The sequence below is a fragment of the Platichthys flesus genome, chromosome 17, assembly GCF_949316205.1.
Source record: "Platichthys flesus chromosome 17, fPlaFle2.1, whole genome shotgun sequence".
Classification (NCBI taxonomy): Eukaryota; Metazoa; Chordata; class Actinopteri; order Pleuronectiformes; family Pleuronectidae; genus Platichthys; species Platichthys flesus.
In genome coordinates, this window is record NC_084961.1 from 5,163,091 (window position 1) to 5,187,689 (window position 24,599).

General features: G+C 43.1%; 1 protein-coding gene across 2 annotated transcripts in view; it reads left to right on the top strand.

The window, feature by feature from the left end:
* The first annotated feature begins 678 nt into the window (after window positions 1-678).
* LOC133972595 (oxysterol-binding protein-related protein 10) overlaps window positions 679-24,599 on the top strand; it is a 47,966-nt gene continuing 24,045 nt past the window's right edge. Inside the window, exons 1-5 of one of the 2 annotated variants that reach the window (XM_062410132.1) lie at window positions 680-1,293; window positions 10,095-10,270; window positions 15,910-15,989; window positions 18,809-18,877; window positions 22,893-23,090. In XM_062410132.1, coding sequence (XP_062266116.1) covers window positions 1,010-1,293; window positions 10,095-10,270; window positions 15,910-15,989; window positions 18,809-18,877; window positions 22,893-23,090 — 807 coding nt within the window. In that variant the 5' untranslated portion in view covers window positions 680-1,009. Of the gene's footprint in view, window positions 1,294-10,094; window positions 10,271-15,909; window positions 15,990-18,808; window positions 18,878-22,892; window positions 23,091-24,599 lie in introns of both variants that reach the window. The other variant, XM_062410133.1, reaches the window with a different exon arrangement.

A 24,599-nucleotide genomic window follows, 5' to 3' on the forward strand; every position in this document is an offset into this window, starting at 1 on the left:
TTTTATGTTTTTTACAGTAGCCCAGACTGGACAAACTAATCACCTTGTGAGTTTTTATGACAACTGAAGGCTACCATAGGTTCTCTTTTGTGTTTGAAAGGGGAGGGGGAGGTGAGGGGTGTTCAGCTGCAACACACAATTTCACCACTAGATGTCACTAAATTCTGTACCCTGAACCTTTAACATGTACTTTTCATCCAGACTGTCTGTGATTTTGTGTGTGAGTGTGCTTATGAGTGGATAACATAACACATTGATGAAATGTATAATGATAGTGTATATATCACGAGGACCTACACGTATGTATAGACCATATTCACAAAACACAATTTGTCTCATAGGGCTTAACAAGGCTAACACGACATCCTCTGCCCTTAACCCTCGACAAGTGTTATGAGAAACTCCCCGAAATGTTTTTATTAATATGGGAAAATAACGTAGATATAACGTGGAAACCTCATAGGCCGACAGAAGTGGAATTGGGTAGAGGAGTTGGCCTCATGCATGAGTCATCTGAGTTTCTCCTGCAGGTATTTGCAGTATTTGTATTTGATAAATTGTCTCTGTTACTTTTTCTTTTAGTGTGATGATGTGTCCATCAGGACTGTAACATCCGGGGGGCGGTTCCACAGTGGAGTGGGCGTGTCCGCGCTGGCTTCCAGGAAAAGCGCTGGAGGAGAACCGGACTGTCACACACACACACGCGCACGCACACGCACACTCACTGCAGAGGAGCGAGCGAGCGGGACACCAGGAGGAACATGTCCGCCTCCTCCCGCACCGAGGGACGGTCACACCACCGGAGCAGCGCGGTCACAGCTCGCCCTCCTCCTCCTCCGCTGTAGTTGAGCAGACACTCCGCCGCCTGGTTCCACACTTATGTTCTGAAGGCTTCTCTGCTGCTTCTGGTCCATCCTCCTCCTCCTCCTCCTCCTTCTCCTCTTCCTCCTCCTTCCTCCTTCCTCCTCCTCCTCCTCCTCCTGCTGCTGTTCGCCGTCCCGTCGCCAGGATGGAGAAGTCTCTCTGCAGTCCGCATCACGGGACCAACAAAACAAACTCTCCCTCCACGGAGCGGGGGAGCTCTGCGAGGAAGCCCGGCGGCCGGACCGGGACGCACAGCCCCGGCTCCAGCTCCGGCTCTGGCTCCGGTTCCGGCTCCCTGGGCGGCCCGGCCGGAGCAGGAGGCAGCCGGGAAGCGATGCTGGGGAACAGCATGAATGTGCAGCAGAGGAGGAGGCAGCTGGAAGGAGTGCTGAGCAAATACACCAACCTGATCCAGGGCTGGCAGAACAGGTAAGAGGAGCACGGATGGAGTTCAGGTGGAGGGAGGAGGTGTGAGGAGGTGTCGGCTTCATGTGGTTTTGGCTTCGTCCACGTTGCACTTTTACCACCACGTCACTGTGAGGGGGGGAAGAAGGGAGGGAGGTGGGAGGTTGTGGGGTTCAGATCCAAACACCCCCCCACACACAGGCCTGATGGTGACTGACCATTATCACTAATACCTTCATATATTAAGTATTTACAGTATTTCAAACTTTAATGTACTCAATGATGGTGAGATGCTTTTTGAGAATATAACGTTCAACTCTGCTTTTGCAAATTGAATAATGAACTAAGTATTTACAGAGATTCTTGCATTGAATCACACAGGCTGTGTTACATTCAGACCTGGATCAGCAGGTGTTTCATTCATTCATAATTTACTCAAGTCATTCTTTGACTAAAATCTAGTTAGATATCAATGATTTTTGACTAAATACTCGCTGGTTTTCTTTGGCATCAATAATTTTGATAGAGGAATATCTGTTTGGAAAGTTGTAAACAGCAATTTTCACTATTTAGACAATTTATAGACCAGTTGCAGTTCTAGTTTTTATTTTTTTCTAATAATGAGTTGCCTCAAGTATGTTTTATTAGAGACAGGATATATGAACACACTCCTCAATCCCATAAAGATATTGAGTGCACTCATGAAAGCATGTATATTATAAGCAATATTCGTTTAACAACTTGTGTCTTATTCGGATTAATGTCAAAAGCAGGAATATTGCTGCCCATTTAAAAGTAGTCACTGACATTTCCCCTTATGGCAGAAATACTTAAATACAGTCAGTCGTGCAGCAGCTGTTGAGAAACACCACCATTCATGTGCAGTCGTGTTTCCGGCCACCTGATGAGTGTAAGTCCAACACTGACCCTCTCTTGAGTCTGTGTTTGCTTTCTAGCGACTCCTTTCTGCCAGCGTATCCCTCAGTGTGTGTCTGCAGTTTGGGGCTGAGCAGGTAAAAGCCCAGTGGGAGTTTTTAGAGCCTTTTCTCTGAAGACAGGCGCCCGCTGTGGCTGAAAACCACTCGCTAAGAGCAGGGAGAGGGAATCAGAGGAGTGAAGTTGTGAGATGGACAGAGAAGCAGTGAGTCGGGAGAACAGAGGAGCTGCCGACTCACATCGTCACACTGTTTTCAACTTCAGTTTGTTTTAACTACATAAATACACATGATGGTCACTTTAAGGGATGTTCATATTCTATATTTATTCAAAATAAATATGATTCCTTGTCAGCTAAAAGTAATTGTTATAAGTAGAGCTGAACAAATTAATATTTTCATCATTGATTAATCTCCTGGTTCCTTTTTCAATTAATTGCTTTACCATTTGGTCTGTGACATGTCAGAAAATCTTTAGATATCTTGTTTCATCGTAAATAAACAAAAAAATAATAATGTAATGAATAGATCATACATTAATTAGCCTGATATTTATAGGCATAAAGCTTGATGTGGCTCTTTAACTCCTGAGGATAAGTGACAGTAGCGGCTGAATGTCAGTGTGTGTGTGTGTGTGTGTGAGGCTAATTGATTAATTGACCAACTGCATAAGAAAGGACTTATTCAAGGGTTGTGGCATTGGATTGTACAGGTGTACATAACAGTGTAGTAACAGTAAAGTGTATGGGGCGTTCACTCTGTACTGTGGGCTTCCTGCTGCAGGTTCTTATTAGTCTTATAAGTCTAGTTTCTTAGGATCTTACCTGTGGTTGTGTGATATTCCGTTGCACGTGGGAAACAGAATATCTCGGTGCTTTACCGTGCGACTGAACGTCATGTAGCATTTATGGGTTCGCTCCCTGATTAACTCCCACGCCGGAAACCCAATTTTTTATGAGAAGCTGTGAGAATGCTTTTAATCTGAAAACATCACTGCAACCTCCACTTGTTGCTCTGAGCAACACATAAAACATCTGGTTGCTGTTTAGGTTTTCATTGTAATGGAAAAAATCTTTTCTTGCAGATTTCCTGTGCACTGCTGAGCACCTGTACATTTGATGAATAATGCAGGATTTCGGCTCTGCAGCTTTATAATTTTGTGAATGGAGTTTCTTCTTCTTTTTACCCGTATGCACACAAAAATAGCTGATGTGTGCTGCTTCTCTGTAGCAGTGAAGCGGGAAAGGAGACGGAAGCAGAGGCTGTACATGATTTCGGGCTGGAAGCCAGTGTGAGTGTGAGAGGAGTGGGGATATATAGGGAGGTGGAGGTGGAGAAAACGAACGGCTGCTCCCTGCTCTTCTATTAAACTGACAGACAGATGATGCAGTGACCTGGATCTCGATCTGCACCCCCTGAGATACCTGGGAAAAAAAATAAACACATGTTCTTTTCAAAGGGGGAACAGCGAGGTGGCGTTGATCAAAAGAAAATTGTGACTGCGTTGTTCATGTGGGATTTGTCGTCAGTTGCTTGAACAGAATCACACTCAGACATACACACACACACACAGTATGTATTTAAACAGACGTGCTGTGCAGGCGGTTTTCTGCAGGGTTAGGTTATTTCCTTTGAGATGGTGCCTTGCTCTGTTCCAGTGTCACAGAGCCAGAAGGCAAAGGTCTCGCTTTCAAGCGGAGATTCCTTTCAGTTCATTGACCAGATACTTAGCCTCGGCCCGGAGCTCCACTGTGCACACACAGATTGTGAGCATCGACTGAAGGATCCTGAACATGTAGCCCCGAAGCTGGAAATGCTACCAGATCCGAGGTTTTCACAAACCCCTGATTTTCTTCAGTACTGCTCCTCGTTAGAACTATGATGACTTGTACCTCCTAGGTCGCCCGTGAAGATTAATTATTATCACCAAAGCTCCTCTTATCTCATCAGGAAGCAGTTTTGATCTCTCAAAGAGCGGCGCACAAAGACGGGACAATCATCGTGTCATTTGAATGCAAATTTTATGAAATTAAATTTCTTAGTTTAGTCTTTAGAAAGAAGGAAAAAGCTTCATATCTGGTTGAATGCCGCTGCTCCACACATCCAATACCCGTGTTGTTCATGTGAATCTGAAATGAAGATGAGTTAATTCAGTATGTGAATTTAAATGAATCCTGGGGTGGTGCTATTATTATGTTGAATGAAGCCATTATGTCACTCAGTGAAAGGGGCTGTGATTTGCAAAAGCAGAGGTGTCCTCTAGATTCTAATCAGCAGCTTGAAATATTCTAGATATTTGATTTCCTTTGTGTGTGTGTGTGTGTGTGTGTATGTGTGTGCGTAATACCTTTAAGGACAAACTTCAGTTCAGATTCTTTTTCTGTCACATGGGATAAATGGCTTTGGTTCTTATAGAAGCTTTCAATCATAGAATCGTTTGAAGCAGGAGAGACTGCGACTGGTGGAACTCGGTGCCGGAGGAATAACAGTCATGTTCTCGGTGGAGGGAGTCGCGGTGTGTGTTTGGCTGGTGGTGGTGTCGTGGTGGGCCGCGGACCCGAGTGGAGCTAATTCTGCCACTGTGTGGGTGGCCATGTGTCAATGTGAACTGCTGCTAGGTGCCGGGTTTGTGTGTGTGTGTGTGTCGGAGAAATGTGAAAAGGTATCAGTTTTTTCTCTATACACTCAAACGCACACACGTACATTTGCACACATTCAGACTCAGCCTGTCAAAACAGATGTATAAAGACGTATTAAGTCAATTGAAACGGAACGGCTGCATTACAAACTGGAGATGTGGTGTTTCCTGTGCAGTCAGGATGCAGACAGGCTGCTCTACAAAGCTGCTTTTGAATGGCTTTGGAGGAAACGTAGGATTCAGCATTTTTTGGAGCTTGACCCACAAAAGGTAATAATGAATTGGTTCTGTTGGGCTGGGTCAGAGTCGGGTATGAAGTGTAATATAGCTTCTGCAGCCAGAAGTCAAACCGTGTATGTTTGGGTTTTGTGGAATGTGACCTAATCACTGGTGCACCGGACTGTTCTATTTTTAATCTGTCTCTCGGGATTCCCTTAAATCAACGTGCAACATTCATGTTCTCAGCGTATGTGGATTTTCTCTGGGTACTCTGGGATGTTGGCCCTGCGATAAGATGGCGACGTGTCCCGGCTGTACCACGCTTCATGCCCAATGTCTGCTTTGATTAGCTCCTACGCACATAAAGGATAAGCGCTGGATATACAGTAGATAATGGATGGATTGTAAGTAACAGAAATACAACATTAAACCAAACTTTTCTGCACTGTTTCTCTGTAAGATAAAACGTATCATATTGGAACATATCAACAAACATAAACCTTGATACAATATGACTGTGAAAGTCATATTGGACCATTTTCAATCGTTCGGGCTGTAGCTAAAAGACCAGATTTATTTTCAAACTGATCAAACAAATGTGGGAGATATTCTTCTGTGTTCAGCTTTTAATTCAGGTTGTCATCTGGTTTTCCTGAGGATTGTGTGTGCATCATTTGTCCAACATTTACACGCAGATCACAGAAATCGTGCAGAGCTCTCTCTCAGTCTCCTCTTTAGATATCACGTTGTAGAAAATGAGGCTGTAAGTAATGCTACACGGGTTTATTCTGCATTTATATGGTCGTAGGTGGCCGGTGGAGTGGGGAGTTAAGGATTGTGAGGGATGAATCATCTCTTTGCAGATGTGCTCGGTGGAAAGCTGCACCGCTGCGCCTTCTCTGATCAAAGCTGTGAGTTGAGTTAATGTGGCTTTGCTGTTTGTCTCCGAGGAGGAGGAGGAGGAGGAGGAGGAGGAAGAGGAGGAGGAGGAAGAGGAGGAAGAGGAGGAGAAGGATGATTTAGATTCATGATTTATTTTCTTATGCTGGTAGCTTCAAAACAACAGGTGTGATAGAAGTTGACAAACCATCTCAAGTCAACATTCACCTCCTCATTTGTTCTGAAGCTTTTGATCACATGTCTTCATTGGCAGATTGTGTTTGTCTGTACATGCTCAATCTCAAAGTGCAGAATGGTTAAAAGCTCCAGAACAAGGATTGATCTATTTATCATCTGCTGTTTCTCAGGTCAGGAATCACCCGTCAAACAAACTTTTAACTGCAGCTCAAAATGATGATGTTAACTTTTGAAAATGTCTCCCTTTTCCATAACGTATAAAGTAAAATGTCAGACTGAAACAAGTCTTGTTTTTTACTATCGTGTCAATGTAGCTGTTTTCAGACGTTTTCCTGAAAATGGCTCTTTTTTGAGCCCCACATTAGTTAAAAATCATCTATTCCTATTCTAATATTTTCCTTTGATTAGCGTGTGATAGTAAAACGATGGCTCACATCACCTCTGTGACACTGCAGTGCTACACATTTGACTCCAGGACAAGCATCAGCCACATCTCCTGCCAATAACCGCTGTGCTTTACAACTTTTCCCACTGCTCCGATTATCGTCTGAGCATTTTTCTAAAGAACTAACTGCCAACAGATACAGCAAGGAGCCATCCCAACAAATCCTGCTGACGAGCGGCTTCCTGCAGAATCCTTGTTAATGCCATTAGGAAGCAGCAGTGTTTCTGTGGACGTGGGCGAATGTGCTCCACTAAGCTCTTTGTTACGGCGTCATTCTCGTTATGTCGGTGATTTATGTGAATGATATCAGCAAAAAATGCTCAGTAGTAGAAAGCTCTCTGTTGTTACAGATGTCTGCTCTTGAGTGGGTGAGTGATTTCTGAGCTGTGAGCCAGGGACCAGGAAAGCCTCTATATATAGATCCGAATTTTCCTTGCCAGAAAAAGTTAGAAAGTGTTCATGTCCTTATACAGATATGGTGGAAATTTGCCTGAAAATGTAATGATTCTATTTCCCATACCCTGACAACAAATCATTTAAATTATGCCATTAATGCCCAAGGTGAAAATATTTAGTAGCAGCCCTGAGTCACGAGGAGCTGCAGTGGTAATGCTCTCGATGTATCAGGAGCCGATGATGAAAACATGACCCAGTAAGCCCAGTTTGAGAAAAGCAATCTTGAGGTTTTTCAGACATAAAAAACACGAGTCATTACTCTGGTGGTCTCCTTTTCACGGAACCAAACAAGCATATTGCTTCTTCCTCACCCAACATGCAGGCTCTCCTTTTATACATCCCCTTATCTGCCTCCCTTATTCTAGTACACAGTCGTGGTGTTATATCCGTCCATCCATCATCTGTACCGCTTATCCTCTGAGGGTCGGAAGGGGGATGGAGTCAGTCCCAGCTGACATTGGTTGAGAAGCCAGTGTATCACAGGGCTCTCATATATCGACAAACGATCTGCAATGAACCTAACGTGCATGTAAAATGGACTGTATTCATTTAGCACTTGGCTATTCTTAAGTCCCACACACACAAGTGCCACAGGTTCGATTCCTTCCCTCGTCGTCCCTGCTCTGTCTCCTCCCTCCACGCTTAAATCTATACTGTCAAATACACAGATAACAATATGTTGACTAAATTAAGTTCACAACATCTTCAGCTCAACTCGACACCTTGACACCGTGAATCAAATTCACTTGAACTGACGTGAAATTGACTGTTCGTGGTCTAAGTGGTGTAACAAGCACAGTGCCAAACTCCATTGTTCCATCAGTCCATCATTTTATTTCATATTCTCCGGTTTGGCTGCAGCTTCTTGCTTCCAAAGGTTAAAAGTTCATCCTGAGCCCAGAGTCTGCAGCCTTGCTGATCGGTGGAATGTCAGCACTGGTATGACACCAGCGAATGTAAGGACCAAGCTTTGTTATCCAGCTCCATCCATCATGTTGAAGGTCTGTGTTATGGTTTAACTGGTGCCTGGAGGGGAGGGGGGTTAACATAACTGCTGACGGAATAAGGGATACGATTTTATACATATAGGACAGTGTGTTTGTGTGTGCGTGTGTGAAGCCTGGATAGAGACTGACGCAGGCAGATTGTTCCCTGGTCGGCTGTGGTCGACATAAATCACCAGCTCTCCTGGTAGAAGGGGGCAAGCCTGTGAGCGAGGATCGATTTTCAAACAGCACCGTTCACTGCTTCCTCTTCAGGGAACTCCAGAGGGTTCATGGGAAAATGCCCTCCAGTAAAAAGGTTGCACACACACACACACAAAGCGCTCTGTCCTCTTACTGCTGGCATATTTGAAAGCTATTTCTGATGTCATCTTTCCTCATTTATAACATCTGTTCGATGTTCTAGTGTTGAAATATGATTGCTCGTAGAAAATATTTGGGTTTTTGCAATATTAATCGGACAAAACAAGCAATTTCAAAATGTCACGTTGGACTCTGGGGACTAGTGAGTGTTTTTGTTTTTGTTATTTGACATTTTATAGACTATAGATTTATTTAAAAACTGTAATAGGACTGTAAAGCCAAGTTATTGAGATTATCCTGCAGGTGAACACAAATATCTGGAGCAAGGTTCATGGTAATCCACACGCTAGGCCAATTCACTCAAGGCTGCGCTAGCGGAAAAATCCAGCAACATTTACTGGGCTTCATCCTCCCAGAAATATCAATATAGTCCATCCATCAGATGTTAATGTGTTTCAGTCTGGACCAACATGATTGAGTGCTTGACAGACGCACGTGTCTTTGGCTATAGCCTCAAAGCTAACATGGCGAAACTAGATCCAACTTTTGCAGAATTCTGATACCACAGCTTTTTTTTCTAATCTTAATCCACTAAATTACCAGGTTTTTAGACACATCACCCCTAAAACTAAAACAGTCCTGCAATAAGCATTTTTGTAGGTTTTATGATTCAGTTTTTGTTGAATAAAAAGCAGCAAGTCTAAGTCTGCAGCATGAGGGCAGGTTGAAATCAACTGTTGCTGTTCTTGGACACATCCGTGGAGAAATCATTCCCTGAGAGACAGCTCAGGGGCGGACAGGTGTCTCCTCGTTGTCTCTTCAATTATCACATGCAGCCGTGATGTGGCGACGGGAAGAAGCAACATCTGTATCTGGGCCAAGGAAGAAGCTGCTCGATAAACGCCTGATCGATGCCGCAGCTTCTTTAATCGGGATGAAAGGGGAGCATCGATTGGTAAAATGGTGAATCTCGTGGGCGGGGGAGGAATGAGGGCGGGGCAAACGGAAAGACGTGGACAAAGACGACCGCCGTGACCTCGGGTTCCTTTGCACAAACATGCAAAGGTTAGCCAAAGCGTCCTAGTGGCTCTCCGCTGTGTTGAGCTGCAGAACCAGAACAAAGAGTCGAGTGGAGTGGCCTGTTTCTTAAATGTCATCGAGAAACCTTTCTGGAAACAGGAAATGAAGTGTGTGTCTGTGTGTGCATATGGTTGTGTGTCTGGCTGGCATTAAATCTCCCATCCAAGCGATGAGTGAGGCAGAGATTCAATTACTCAGTGATTGAATGTGATTCATTAATCACAAAAGGGGAAATGTTGGGTGTAATTTCCACGCCTGGAGCTGCCGTTTCTGCCAAAGATGACCACACTAACACTTTATGTTGGTTAAAGCAAACTTTAATATGCACACAGTTATTTTTTTTATGAATCTTGTGTGAACAGAACAATATCCCCCAGGCGTCGTTGGGATGAGAGGTAAGAAATTTAAAGGCTTTCGTTTTTTTACAGCACTTCCCTTCGGTGTCATCTCACACACATTCCTCTCTCTCCTCCTCATCTGTCCTTCTCCCTCCCACATCCTGGGAAGTGTGCGTATGCAGGAAATAAAAAAAAAAAAAAGGTTTAAGTTTCTCGGGTAAACAAGATAATGAGAGCATAAAACAAAAATGATGATAACATTACTGCCGCTTGTTATATTTCCCTCCCTGGCTCATTACTTTCTTATTTTCCTCTCTCCGTCTCCTCCAGGTACTTTGTGTTGGATCCAGAGTCGGGACAGCTGCAGTATTTCGTCAGCGAGCAGGGGAAGAGCCAGAAGCCCCGCGGGTCCCTGCCCCTGATCGGCGCCTCGGTCTGCACGAGTGACGAGGCTCCGCACATGTTCGTGGTGAACTCCGTCAACGGGGAGCTGTACAAGCTCAGAGGTACGACCCCACGCCGGCCTCAGGCTGCCCGTATATGGCAAAACCACAAACACTGAGTGGAGTGTGTGTTTTATGTCGGGAGTCACTTGGAGAGCAGAGTGCATGCTGGGAGTTATGAATGATTTTCTTTTCTTGGTTGTGTGTTATTTTTGAATGTGCAGAACAGCTGGTAATGTAAAGAACTTGTTTTATTCCTAAAGCTGCTCTAATTCATGTTTTTATATAAAAACTCGATGCATTTATTGTGATTAAAAACCAACGTGGTCTGTTATTAGGGATTTTAAAGGAGCATTTCGAACTTTGCAGCTCATTATTTGTGTTTAACGCTCAATGTCTTGTTTGACACAATCCACAACTATAGTAAAGATTTGTTTCTGAGGCCAAACTCTGAGCACCTCTGCACCGAAGTGGAATTTTTCTTTAAGACCTGGTTCCTGACAAAGCGCCTGTCGCTGCTTTCGGTGACCTGTATCCGTTGCTTCAAGAGAGACTCCTTTTCACTGCTGCTCCACTTGAGTCGCTGGAATGTCCCCTCGCCCTCTCAAGGGAGAGGATATCAGAATAACATGGCCTATATTCCCTGTGTAACGCAGTGGTCCATGTGCACCGAGCTAAGAGGAAACAATGATCCCACTGAGGAGAGGAGGTTGTGGGGCTGAGCAGCTCAGAGAAGGAGGTGTTTTCATTTCCAACAGCTCTGTGAGATTCAACAAATATCAGGAAAGTCTCTGAGGGGGAAAATATTTATCTTTTTGAAGATGATCTGTTTTTTGAGGTTCAGCTGCTGCCAAAACTATGCCAGCGACGAAAAAGCAATATTATTGATAAAAGCTTGAATTTGATTGAACAGCGGGGGACAAAGTGCCTCCTCTGCAACCTGTGATTAAGATTATATAAGGTGCTTTAGGTAAGATGCTATAAGGTTCAGTCAAGAGTCCCTTTCCAGTTTTTCAGGCTTCACTAATAAGCACGTATCATCTTACAGAAGCTTTAAATGCCATACTTTGTTCCGTGGTTCTTTTCACAAGAAGGTTTTGAATACATTTCCTTATCGCTAACGGGTGTAAGAAGATACTGGACACAGAGAGAATCTGTAGCTGATGCAAAGAGCCCACTCCTCGACTATATGGTTTCAATGCACGCTGTAAAAGACCTTTGATTCCTCTGAATGTCAACGGCCCAGATCCAGATGAGAGACGGTCTGGGAGTCATCTAGGAGTTTAGTTTCAAGTCCTCTTCAATACAGCATGATGTCAATTTTTTATTAATTAATGATCCCATTTAAAGTCAAACAAAAACAAAGGACAACAAAACACCATATGCAATGGGGCATGGATACTGATTGATTAACATCTATTATAATCCAATGGGTGCAGGTCTCCGGTGTAGGTGGGCTTTACAAAAACCATGATGTCGCTTGCGCCAAATGCCGAAGACTGTGGGCACAGTGGGTTGCCACTTGGCGATATATATCCAGTCCATTTAACGTCAATTCCTCAGGGGGGGGGGGCAACCCCACCCCGACCCACCACCAATACCTGAATCCAAACCTGCACAGTTGCCTTGCAGTGTCTCTTGTGCAACAACTGATCTCAACGGCTAACTTAATAGGTCAGGGGACTTTCATGGGACATCTAACACAGCTGTAATGTGGCCTGAGGGTTTTTCTGGCTCCGAACCAAAAGGGGAGCACAGTGTAATTAGCTAAAGCCGAAGGAATAGAAAGGGAGTATTTCATTATTGGATGTAGGGAGACTGCAGGGCCCTGTGTGTCCTGTGCTGCTGAGCGGAGGTGAAGAGCAGGGGGACTTAAATCATGTCTGAATGCCCGGATTGTAAGTGAAGCTGTTAATCAAACGACGTCAGCCGACGGACGGGTCGAGTTGTGTTCAACAGGGATGATTTAAGATGCATCAGAAAGAATGAAAACTCTACTTTTTGTCCTGTGTTTTGATTTGGATACGTCCTCGTGATTGATGATTATAAACCCGCCGAGACATTAGGATACAAACCCAGTGTTCTGCAACAGCATGAGGCCGTTGAGCTGCAGACTTGACATTTTCAGCTGATGTGATTTTCCACAGCTGCGTCCTCCACGTTATTATCTTTCTGAAAGTGAGCATCACATTTTGCCAGTAGAAACATTTAAGTGTCCCTCGACTGTATTTAATGGATAGTTTGACATTTGGAAAAGCTGTTTTGGATGAAGATGATCGATACCATTCTTACATTTGAACATTAGATATGGAGTCTGCATCAGGAGACGATTAGCTTAGATCAGCATTAGAATCTAAGGCAGTGGGACAAAGCTAACCCTGGTTTGTGTCACTAAAACAACATCAGCCTACTGACACGTCTAAATATGACAATTTGATAAGTGAGATTTTATTTCATCTCTACAAGTGTGATTTTTTGATGCGTGTGGTTTTGACTGTACTTAAACTGTAGCTTAATATATACAGAAAATTTGGTTATATCAAACTTCTCTGTATCTCTAATAAATTGATTCAATTCACAAATATGTGGCAAAAGCTCATTTACATGGATATTTCAGGCTCTTGACTTTATTTGTGTCACCAGCGTGCCAATGTGGTAAATAGCATTCTGCTTAAGTATGACATTCAAGCCCATTCAAAGCAATTGAACCTGAAGTTAAACCTGAAATTACGACTTATTCACCTTTAGTGTATAATATAGTGTTACAGCCTAAGTATGAATTATCACAAGGTCAAATTACCTTCTGTCATTTTGACGAGAAAACTGTAATTTCAACCATTTTCACCAAATACATAAGTGCCCTGCTCATAATACCTCCCAGCACTTAAATCAAATCCAACTGCAGATCAATCCTCACACTCACCATTGTTATAACCACATCTCTCGCAAAGCTGTAATTAAAAAGTGTGTAATTAGATGATGATGGTGGTGATGAAGGACGCTCGATCCCTCTTACTCAGCAATGTCCTGATATCGTTTCTGGGATAGATATTTCCAGGTGGAATATAACGCACAGACCCGGAAGAGGGTGTCTGTTGTTTTACATTTGAAACCCTGCAGATGGACCAGATTCTCATTTCATTGTTAATCTTCTCGGTTTCCGACACAAGCCCCGTGCATTCATCAGACGGATCGGAAATGGCAAAACGTCACCTCCAGGTCTCTCGTGACAAAAACGACCAGCTGTGCTTTTTTTATTTTTTATTTTTTAAGTATCAGGATCATAGAATTCTGCCTGAATGAGAACAGCACGTCCTGCTGTCGGCGGAGCGGTGTGTATGTCCTTCGCGTCACCAAATCACCAACAGGTGCTTATTAGCATAGCCACATGCAGAGGCTGCTCTGCTCAATACAGACAACTAATTATCTTTAATCACAGCGAAGCTTGTGCACATCACAGAGGGAAATATCAGATTTAGCTGGCGGCTCACTGTCAGGGTACGAGGGCCCGTTTTGACTCGGATGACAAGAAGAGGAAAAGTGCAGGGTACTGGTTTTATCTTATGGTTCAGGTGTTTGGTTCACTCGCTCCCAGTGGGAGGGCGAACGTCTAAATGCAGCACTTGAAAGGAGTTCCGTCTCGTTTTTCTCGAGACTTGCCTCTTCACTTAAAAAGGACTTTTGTGGGTGTTCTCATGGAGGTGGCAGGTGTCTGCGGTGCGGGTGATTGACAAGTGAGAATTGAGTTCTCCATACTTCTAAATATAGCCCCCCTCAGCATGGGAGATACACTTAATGTAGTTCATAAAGAATATAGTTAAGTTAAATTTTAGTGATGGCAATTTCTTAGAAGCTAATGAAACTATCCATCCTCATTATAGAGTCACGCATAAGAAGAGAGTTGAACTCATATAAATTAAATATACCAAATGAAAATGTGTGACAACCAGACTGAAGTTGATGTTTTATATAAAACTTAAAACAAATAGATTAAAGGGTTAAGAGTGTTTCAAACAGAAAGATGGACGACATGAGAGTGCCCGCCTCCTGCATGTTAAAGAATGAGACATGGACCAAACTAAAAAGTACACTCCAACACTTTTGCTCAAAGATGGTTTCTGTTATTTTATGTAGTTTGTTTTAAATACAGGATGAAATGCCTTGATTGACAGCTGAGATTGACATGTGATTGGTGGAGCATGTGTATCGAGGGGACCTTCTACCATGCGACTCAACACTCGGATCACTACTCTGGATCCATGTGTACAAACAAGGCAGCGTTTCATTTCTGGATAATGAGAGGAAGTGAACACTCGTTAGTTTTAAATGAAGCCGGTTATCTGACACGTGAGGTTCACAAATTCTTCAGGATAATGTTGCACACATTTGGGCAGTTTCAGAATTCTTTTTATTGCCAAGTATGATTTCACATACAGGAAATTGCCTTGGTGTTGTTCATTGGTGCACTGAAAATTAAACAACAATATAAAAACAACATATACGCATAAAACAACAATATAGAAACAACAATATAAGAGCAACAATATAAAAACAACATAAAACAACAATATGAAACAAAATATATACAGTACCAGAGTTATGGGCATGTGCGGTGCTAAGAGATTGGTGATAGTGCCACTGATATATCAAGAATAAATTATGTGCAGGGGGGGGGGGGGGGGGGCAGAGTCAGTCTGATGCAGAGTCAGTGTGATGCAGGGGGCTTGTTTGTGAGCCCCACTGCCATTTCAGTGTAGTGAATGGGTTTATATGCAAAAAGGGACGTATATAGTTTCACACCTCCAAACCCTGCTGCAAAGAACTAACTAATAGATTCTTAATGTAATAGATATTTTAGTTAGGGATGCACCAGATGCGCCGGATTGGCCTCTGCCCCGATACTGACCTCTCCCATTACTAGTCAGTGAAATGGGATCAGAAGGATATCGTTTTCTGATCTGGAGCGAGTCAGCACAAGCAAACAGTCAGCCTCTCCTTCACCTGGAGTTCTGCAGCTCTCCGTGTTCGTCATCAAGTTTTGGCTATTTGTGTTCAGACAGACAGAATCTGTGCCAATGGGGGGGGGGGGCAGCAAGCAGGCAGAGGGAATCAATCCACTTCCTGTGCTGCTTGCAAATCGGCCAAATGTGTTGCGTGGTGTTTGTTGAATACTGAATGTTCCATTTAGCGTGGAGGAGCGAATGAAGAGGGCAACGGTCAGGTAGACATGTTGACAAGTGGAATAATAATAATTTGGCAGCAGATGAGGTCGGTGACCTCCAGCAGGACGTCCTCAGTCGAACACAGTCCTCGTCACCTTTCGTCCTCATGTTAAACCTTCTTTAAATCACATAAACACTGATGTTTGCTGTTGTCTCTCCTTAAAAGAACCTGCAATTAATAATCTCACAAAAATTCTCAAAATTCAACATTTGCTACTTTCGCTTCGTTCCTTCTGCTCAGACAATAATTAAACTATAAAAAGTTTTTTAATTGCCTTCGATCACAAGTTTTGTGTTCCACAATCTGCTGTTTTCGGTACAATAATACATCTTTGGATGTGGAGACACTCAAAAGACAGAGGACCCTATAATTGCATATTGACACATCTGTCAACGCATGTAAGGACTTATTGATCTTTCTGAATGTCATGTGTGTCTTGTAATTTTATTAACATCTTCTTGTTCAATGTCCCTTTGCAGCCTCTGACGCCAAAGAACAGCAGTTGTGGATCACTCAGCTCCAAACATGTGCCAGACGCCACTCCGACAGCAGTGCCAAGGTAAAACATACACACACACACATACACACATACACACACACACACACACACACACACACACACACACACAGACACACTAACAGTAACCGTTGGCTGAGCTGTTGTTGTGTGTTGCTCAGGAGGAAAAGGCCTGGACATTTCCCTGTGGATTCCTGTTCTCCTGTGTGTTTATAAATGTGACTGTATCAGTAAACCGAGGTTCATGAGTTCAGCTGTTTGGTCATTGTTACACATGAGCAGGTTCTCCATCATGTTCTGTCCGGCCTTGTCTTTCTCTCTGTTCTGCTTTTACTGAATGTGAAGGTGACTTCTCTTTCTAATTAAAACGGTGTTATCTCCTTTCCCCCCCGAGTCTCTGTTAACACTCCAGAGTTTTAAAGCGGTGGGAAAAGTTTCATTTGTTAGTCTCTTTTCCTTTCTTCATCTTTTTGGCCCGTGGAAAACTAGCTGTTCTTTCTATGTCTTTTGAGTACTCACTTTAAATGTACAAACTAATGACATGTGGTTGATACATCTAACCAGGTAATTGATTAAAGTGCTGTTTAAAAGACTGTTTTTATCACTTTGCTGAATAATTATAAATGTACAGAATACTAACACCTTTTGGCTAAATAACACTTAGTGATGCTATACGTCTTTGCTCTGTTTTCTAAAACAAATACTTCTTCATATTTATACATAAATATTAATTTATTTTCTTTGTAAAACCTTGTTGTTTTATTGTGTGCATTAACCATCAGCTGTAATATTAAATATGTCCTCCTTCTGAATCTTGATTTTCATGAGGCCAGTATAAGGGTGTGGATTTACCAGTGACTTAGTTATTAGGGGCGGATGAATGACCTGCAGCAGATGGTGGAAACCTTTTTCAAACATTTTAGCATGAAAGCAAAACATGACTGAGTCAACTCGAGGGGGATTTGGTCTCAATGCGCCACATGATGTTCTTTCATGTGCTGGTCAGAGCTTCCTTTAGTTTTCTGACTCCCTCTCATTTTCTCCTCGTGAACACAAACAGAGTAAATCCACAGTCGCAGACGTTAATAAATGTCACCCGTATAAATGCCACGTCTCCGCAGACAACAATTAATGAAATGTGTCAGCGTGTCTCTGACATTAGAACTCGTTGTTCTGCTAAAAAAAGAAAGGAAACGTTTAACAAAGAAAGGAAATTAATGAAAATTTAGGAAAAATGTGTTTAACAGAAGGAGAAATTATAAAATTCAGCATGGTGGGATAACTGAGACAAGCTATTTAAAAAGAATTTGAAATTAAAAGATGTAAAATACAAACCCAGCTTCTTCCACACAGAGTGAAGAGCTGAGTTTCCACCCACCAGGTGAAACTTGTCTAATTCGAGAGTATATTTAGCTCCTCCATCCACAAAAGATGATTTAGGTTAATATGGAAGCAAGCTCCTACTGCTTCATTTCAACTTGAGTGTTTATCTAAATGTCCCCGGTGTCCCTGTCGTCCTCACGTCCCTCTGTGGGCTTATTTCTGAAAGATTACTGTGTCAAACGTAGTTTAACTGCATTTATCCACAACCACTCTTTTTTTTAACGTGGGCTGCATGGATTAATATTTAGTCATGTGCATTTTGGGGGGGTTTAGCGTGGGTTTCAAGGGATTAGACAGTGCGTGTCTGTGTGTCTGTGTGCGTGAGTGTGTGTCTTTGTGCGTGAGTGTGTCTCTGTGGGGTGTTTCTCCATTGGCCGGATCCAGTGGAGAATGAGGCTTGTTATCGAGCTGCTTCTGGCGCTGCACCACAGCTCGTGACAATGTGAGAATCAGCCGCACTCAAGGGACAGAAATAATCCAGGATGTATCATTTCCATAGTAGACTTTTCCAATAAAGTGGATTCTGCACATTGACTTTGTGGAGGGAGGTCTTTTCTTAGCTGTTCGCTGCAGCTTTGAAGGAACGAGCTGATGTTGTTGAGATGCAGCTTGTGATGAGTTTGTGTCTCGTGTGTATTGATGCCATGTAAAGATTCAATTTCATACCACTGGCTTTTATCATTGTAGGAAACTGCAGGACTTTATCAGTTGGAACATCTGTGCTATAGTTCAATAAAACCTTGCTGTAAATCTGAGCTTTCTGAAGCTTATTAAATGTATTTTTTTATTGACCCTGTCAGACAGGTGTTGATTAAACTCTGGTTTAAGCTCATTAAAGTTTGGTTGTATTTGATTGCATTAAATCAATAGATGTTCCTACTGTATCCACCCAGTTTGTATACAAAAGAGTAACGGCTGCTACAAAAATAAGGAAAGTGTAAATGTTTCCTCCAAGAGATGAATTGTTTTACAAAGTTATTCAGAGATTTTGGTTGAAAGCGTAGTTTCCATGACTCTCTGACTCCTTCTCTTGACGCGGGGTTGTTTGTTGTCTCTGTAATATAAAAATACTTTCAATTGTCGTATGAATGTGTGAAGGTGACAAGTAGTTAAATATATATATCACTGTGACTTTACAGCAAATTTGGGCTTAACTTTCAGAAAGTTTTGTCTGAACAAATAGTTAACAAATTAAAACTAAAGAATGGAAGTCAAGGCGTCTTATCAAGGTGTTGGGTAACAAGCAGCCACAACAGCCTTAATGCACCTTGGTCTGGATTGTCCAAGTCTCCGTGACTCTACCAGATAAATAAACAGGACTAATCAAAGATATTCCCTCATTTACAGTTTTAACGACCCTTTAATGGTCCAGTTGTTTCCTGTTGTGAGGAAATTACAATTGTTTTGTTTCTACTCAAAGTTGTTCAGGTGACTCATCTCATTTCTCTCTCGCTCTTTGTGTGTTTGTTTGATTTCAGGTGAAGAAACTGAAGGGCTCAGATGAGCACCTGAGTGTGGAGAGAGCAGGAGGAGGCCAGGAGGGGCTGGTGGGTCCACACACACACACACACACACACACACACACACACAACACACAACACACAACACACAACACACACAGGCATTCTTTCATGTGTCTTTTTAAACAGTTAAATACTACAGCCTCATTATAATGCCTCATTGCCGACTCGCTTATTCAACATGTATATATCTCCTCAACACTTGAAACTGCTGCACATCTGGAGCCGGGGGATGGGGGGGTCCTATTACTCTGCTCAGCCGTGATGAGAAAAGCAATCAAAAGATGAGAGAAAATTGGATAAGCGAGGAAGAAGTGGCCTCTCTCTGTCTTTCTCTTGTCTCTCCTCTGCCCTGCGGAGCCGAGTGGGCGCTTGGTTCCTGTTCGGTGACTGTGGGGCTTTTCCCCGGCAGCAGCTGTTGTGGCGATACCCACTGCTGTGGTCTAATCCTTCCCTGAGCCGCACTGTCTGCCTCTCAGATCATTATCGCAGCTACTCTGGTGATGAGGCTGCCAGCGGCTGGAGGCTCTGCACCGTCTCTGATCGCGGGAGCTGGGGCAGAATAATTTAAACAGGATTTGTTTATCAGAAAAAAAGGCTCAGAAGCTGCATCACAGAGCGCTGAGTCATTTTATGCTGCCGATCGATTGCAGGTGCAATAAATGCGTATTTCAGAGAATACTACATTTTGAAGTTCAAACTTTTTTTTTGTATAATACAGTAGTTGGTGTGTGGATAAATCTGCATGGGGTAACGAACTGATGGTACTTCTGTGGGTGAGGTAGGATATTCCTTTATTAGTCCCACGATGAGCTAAGTGCTTCATAAAATAATAAATGAATTAGTAAATATACAATATAAACATATGCAAATATGAAAACAGCAATTATATGTACAGTGTAAACATACAAAGCTTATTGAAATTACAGGGACATATTAATTCCACAAACAAATGAGTTTTGCACAGTTGAATGAGTGAACTAGTCGTGCATTGAGCGTGAGTGTGAGCAGAGCTGGTGGAAGGGAGAAACAGACAAGCGGATCAGTCTGTGGCTTTACAATCATGTGTCCTTGAAGCAGATATCAGGCATTTGAGCTGTTTGTCTTGGACCCAGGACGCACAGGTGTGTCGGGAAGCTGGCTGCAGGTGGAGAGGAGGGGCGGCTCGATTGGGTAGTTGTAGGTTATCGAGCTGATGAATCGATCGTGAACCATGAGCTTGCTTTTTTTGTTGTGAAGCTGAATCTACACACACACACACACATACACACACCAACTCCTGACAGGAAGGGCACATGAGTCCAACCCTGGACCTCTGAGTTCCTGGTAGTGTTGTTTACTTTCTGCTTGACTAAAGCCTATTTCTCTGCTCAGGCTCTATCGCTGTGTTTGTCTTTCCTGGGCTTCAAACTCAGCTTGAGCTAAAATCTCCACATGTTGAAACACGGGGGGGGGGGATAATCTGTTTCAGATGCTTTTCCCAATAATAAACCTTTAAGGCCTGAAACAGAATCACTTGACACTTTTATCTGAAAGCAACTTTGAACCAAGGTTGTTCCTGAACAGCACGCAGAAAAGTGCGTAATTGGTTTTGTTCCCTGTTGTGTAGAAAATGACAGGTCAGCAGCTGACTGGTTTCGACCCACGCTGCCTCACGTGGGGCCGAGTCCGCCCACGCTCGAGTGACCACAGGGCAGCTGTGCAGAAGAGACAGTGTTTTATACCCAGAAAGAACTTAAGTCACACCACTACTTTTCAAATGGACAATTTATGTCATACGTGTATTTCACAGTTTGACATTTAAGTGTACTTGACTGATAACCAGAAATTTGAATGCTCCTACTGCTTATAATAATAATATTAACTGCTTTCAAATCTTTTTTCCTTTAGTAATGTAAAATCTTTCTTCTTGGAGACAAATCGTGCAAATGACTCGATAAGAGGGAGTTTTTTTGCAGGCTAAAGAAATACATTTATATTCATTCTTCCTGATTTTGAGCAGTGGTGGATATTCACTTGTATCGAACCTCTTAAACCCTTTCAAATAAAGGGAAAAGGGAAATCACTACCAGTAAATGTTCACGCTGAGACCAGAACCTGTGACGTGGGGTCGCAATCAGACTTTGCTTCTTTTCAACGGAGTCACAAGCTCCACAGTCTACAGTGACAAGCCCAAAAGAGCTGGACCCCCTGCTGTGTGATGTGATTACACCTCCCTTTTAGTTTATAGGTGTTATGTTCTCTGCGTTGCTCTCGCCTGTACTTCTCCACCTCCGTCCTCCCTCTCATCGCTGCCCCTCGTTTCCTCTTCCTCTCGGTCGGACATCTTCCAGTTTACGGAAACACTCGGGGCTCTGTGCCAGATTTGGAGGACAAAACCTCAGAGTGTCGATCTGTTCTCAGCACGGCTCCTTTTCTGCTTACTCACGACTCGTGGCCCAAAGCCTTGCACAATACGACAGTGTTCTCTCATGTAAGCTGATTATTTCCTGCTAAAATGATTACACAAGGACCCACCTACTGTAACTCACTTTATTTACTGTTTGGCTGCATCTAATCTAATCAGGAGAATGTTCTTATGCAGTTATATTAACCTCTGACGCTTATATTAACATGTTTGTATTAATGTGATATTATTGCACCACAATATCAACTCAAACAAGCAGAATAACAATGAAGGGACTATCCCAAATCATAATGTGACATGCTACAACCGCACATTGGGCAGAGATTTGATTTGCCTGCTTTTCTGCAGAGCTGGCAACGTCTCTGCAAAATACCAAATGCGAGTTGTGTCCCTCTCGGTGAGCAGTGGGCCGGGCTGGAAGGTGTTTATTTGATCCATATTATTCTCACGGCGGCAGTGACCAGTCCTCTGTGTGTCTCCTGGAGGATGAATCTCTGGTGGCTGGTCCCTCGCTGCGCTGCTGTAAGCTAATGGAGTGCGAGGATGGATGAGAGAGAGAGAGAGGGAGAGAGAGAGATACTGGTCTGACATGGTGTGCGAGCGCTCAGGTCAGCGGGAGGAAGAGGAAACAGTCACACAGGGGCAGTGCAGGAGGAGTCCGCATGAGGGATGGGATGTGACTGCTGCTTTGGCACAGAGAGAAACAAAACAACATAATGGATGACTCCCTCTCTGTTGGAACCTTTTTAAATAAAACTTCAGACCTGGACACTGTTCTAATCCATCAAACGTAGCTGCACACGTCAGGGACAAATGTTTTGGAGTAAAGACTCATCAGGGGACACATTATTGGACTTTCTAGGGATTTGTAAGTTTTGTTTTATATCTTTAAAAACATTGGTTCAACCTCTCACCTGCAGCTCCGTGCACGTGTACTCCAGTGCACAGTGACATCACTGATGGGTGCGGCTACAGTTCACATTTATGGCCACGCAGGTGAAACTTTAAACAGCAACGCACGGTTACACCCCGGTGTTAAGTTGCTCTTTAAGTCAGAAAGTCATTCTGTTATGAACCTTGACCAACCTGAGTTGCATGTATAATATAAAAGAATAACTTACATCTCTTTATTGAACCTTAGGATATAAACTTTAAAATAATCAGAAGAATTAATCGTTTGTATTCCCAAAGAATGTTTTTAAACTCTTGATTTTCACAGAGTATTTGCATTTACAGGCAAATATACAGTGATACAGGATCATAAATAATACATCTACACAAATAATCTATTAATAATGATTCTATTAATGCTGCTCTGCTATTTTCTTTATTGATTTATTGTTTTGTTTCTTGAAGTACTTTCCTCAAGGATAACAAGCAGAACATTGACGACCTGCCAACTCTAAATAATTATTGTTAGCTTCATAGATTTTGCCTGATTTAAATGTTATTGTTTTACAGTGAAGGGCAGCATCTCTCTTTGATCTGAGAACCAAGAAGAATGCTAGAGGTTAATATTGGCCAACTAATGGCTGATATCAAAATAGCTACTAGCCCTTTATTTGTTTACCCAACATTAATAGCTCATGCTGTTGCTGTTCATTCACCCTCTCCCTCCCTCCATCCCTCCTCCAGGGCTACTCGTCCTCCGGTCGGACCCGTAGCTTCTCCTTGCTCCCCCACCTAACCCCATCCTCATCCCCGGGTTCCCAGAGGCACCTGGGCCCCACGCCCACACCCGGCAACATCGTCTCCATCACCCACCACAAATCTCCGGCTGCGGCTCGGCGGGCCAAGAGTCATTACCCGGGTCGGCTGCTGGAGGTCAAAGAGGTGGGTGTCGAAAAGGAATGACGGTTGTCTGCACGGTGTGAGAGTAAACAGGCTGAGGCAGCGTGAATGGACAGTTGGTCTCACTTTCATTATATATACCGGTTATGATCACGTTGTTGCAGTCACCACGTCTTCTGCTGAGATCTGGAAACATAGCCACCAGTGATATCTGAACAGATAATGGATGAAACTTCAAAAAGAACCCATACACTGCAGTTAAGTCCTAAGAGATTTTAAACATGGACCCAGTTTGTCCTCAGTGAGTCCAGCTGCAGTTGCAGTTTGCGTGGCCTCTGTCCTCCGGAGCCTCTCCTCTGGTCTCAGGTGGGACCGTGGTGCAGTGAGTTCAGCAGATATTTGTGGCGACCTGGCAGCCTTGACTCTGACTGCAGAGCACCCACCTTTAGCTTTGTTGGCATTTTCGCGGTGTGCAGAACATCAATAACTGCCTAACATGTCTGTGACAGAGGGAGGAGCTGGTGGAGCTTAGGCTGCGGATTCAGGGTCCATGTGGTGGAGTGTGTTCAGTCATCATCAACATATGAGATGAGTCGGCAAAGAAGATGAACTGAGAAGGTGATGAGCGCAGAGAAGTGACTGAGCTCGTCCATATGGAACATTTCATATTATTTAATCCCTGAATGAATTTGGAGCAGAGCTTGAGCAGTTAAATAGTTTTTGCCACGATTTCCATGAGTTTAAACATTTAAAGTTGTGCAAGCACATTCGTAGTTAATTAAAAATACCATCAGTATGTGACTTAGTTTGAAGTCAAAGGCAGTCGAGAGAAAAAGATACAGAAACAAATATATGTTTGTGTACCTGGCTGCCAAACTGCAGATCCATCAGCTGCAGTGCTTTTGCCCTCCCCCTTTTTGTTTGGAGATGAAATGTGGTTTTCAGATTGTGACCAGGAAGCCTGTGTGTGTACCTTGCTTCTGAATTATGGAGATGAAATGTCCTCACAGGTGAAAGAGGCTTGGACCAGGAGCGACAGGAGCCTTTCTAAATGTAAAATGCTTCTGCTGCTGTAAACTATTGGTGCAGATGATGAGAATACAGGTTGACGTATGATCCTCGCAGGAGGAGCAGCAAACCATTGCATTTCAAAAGCCTGAACCACTGGAGGTTTGTCTTGCTGAATAAATGAAGGAAATGAATACATATTTTTAAATACGACAAACTGTTTCAGCAGTTATTACTGGTATTACTTTATCTTCTTAAGGCTTATTTATGCTGCCTTTACTTACAAAAAAGTTAATCGTAAAAATACAGAAGAAATTAACGTAGAATACGGACAGAAGGCTCCGTCTCTTTTCTGTATAAATATCTATTGTTTACCATAAATGAGTCTTTGCTTTAGTTTTTATTCAGCAAAGGTTTTGATCTCGATGCTCACTGAAGTTTAAGACAATATTTCACCTGTATGATTCTCAGTTTGTGAATTGTCTGTTAGTCAACACCCCACAGGGACAAAAGAATCACACACATTTTGCCTGATAACCTGCG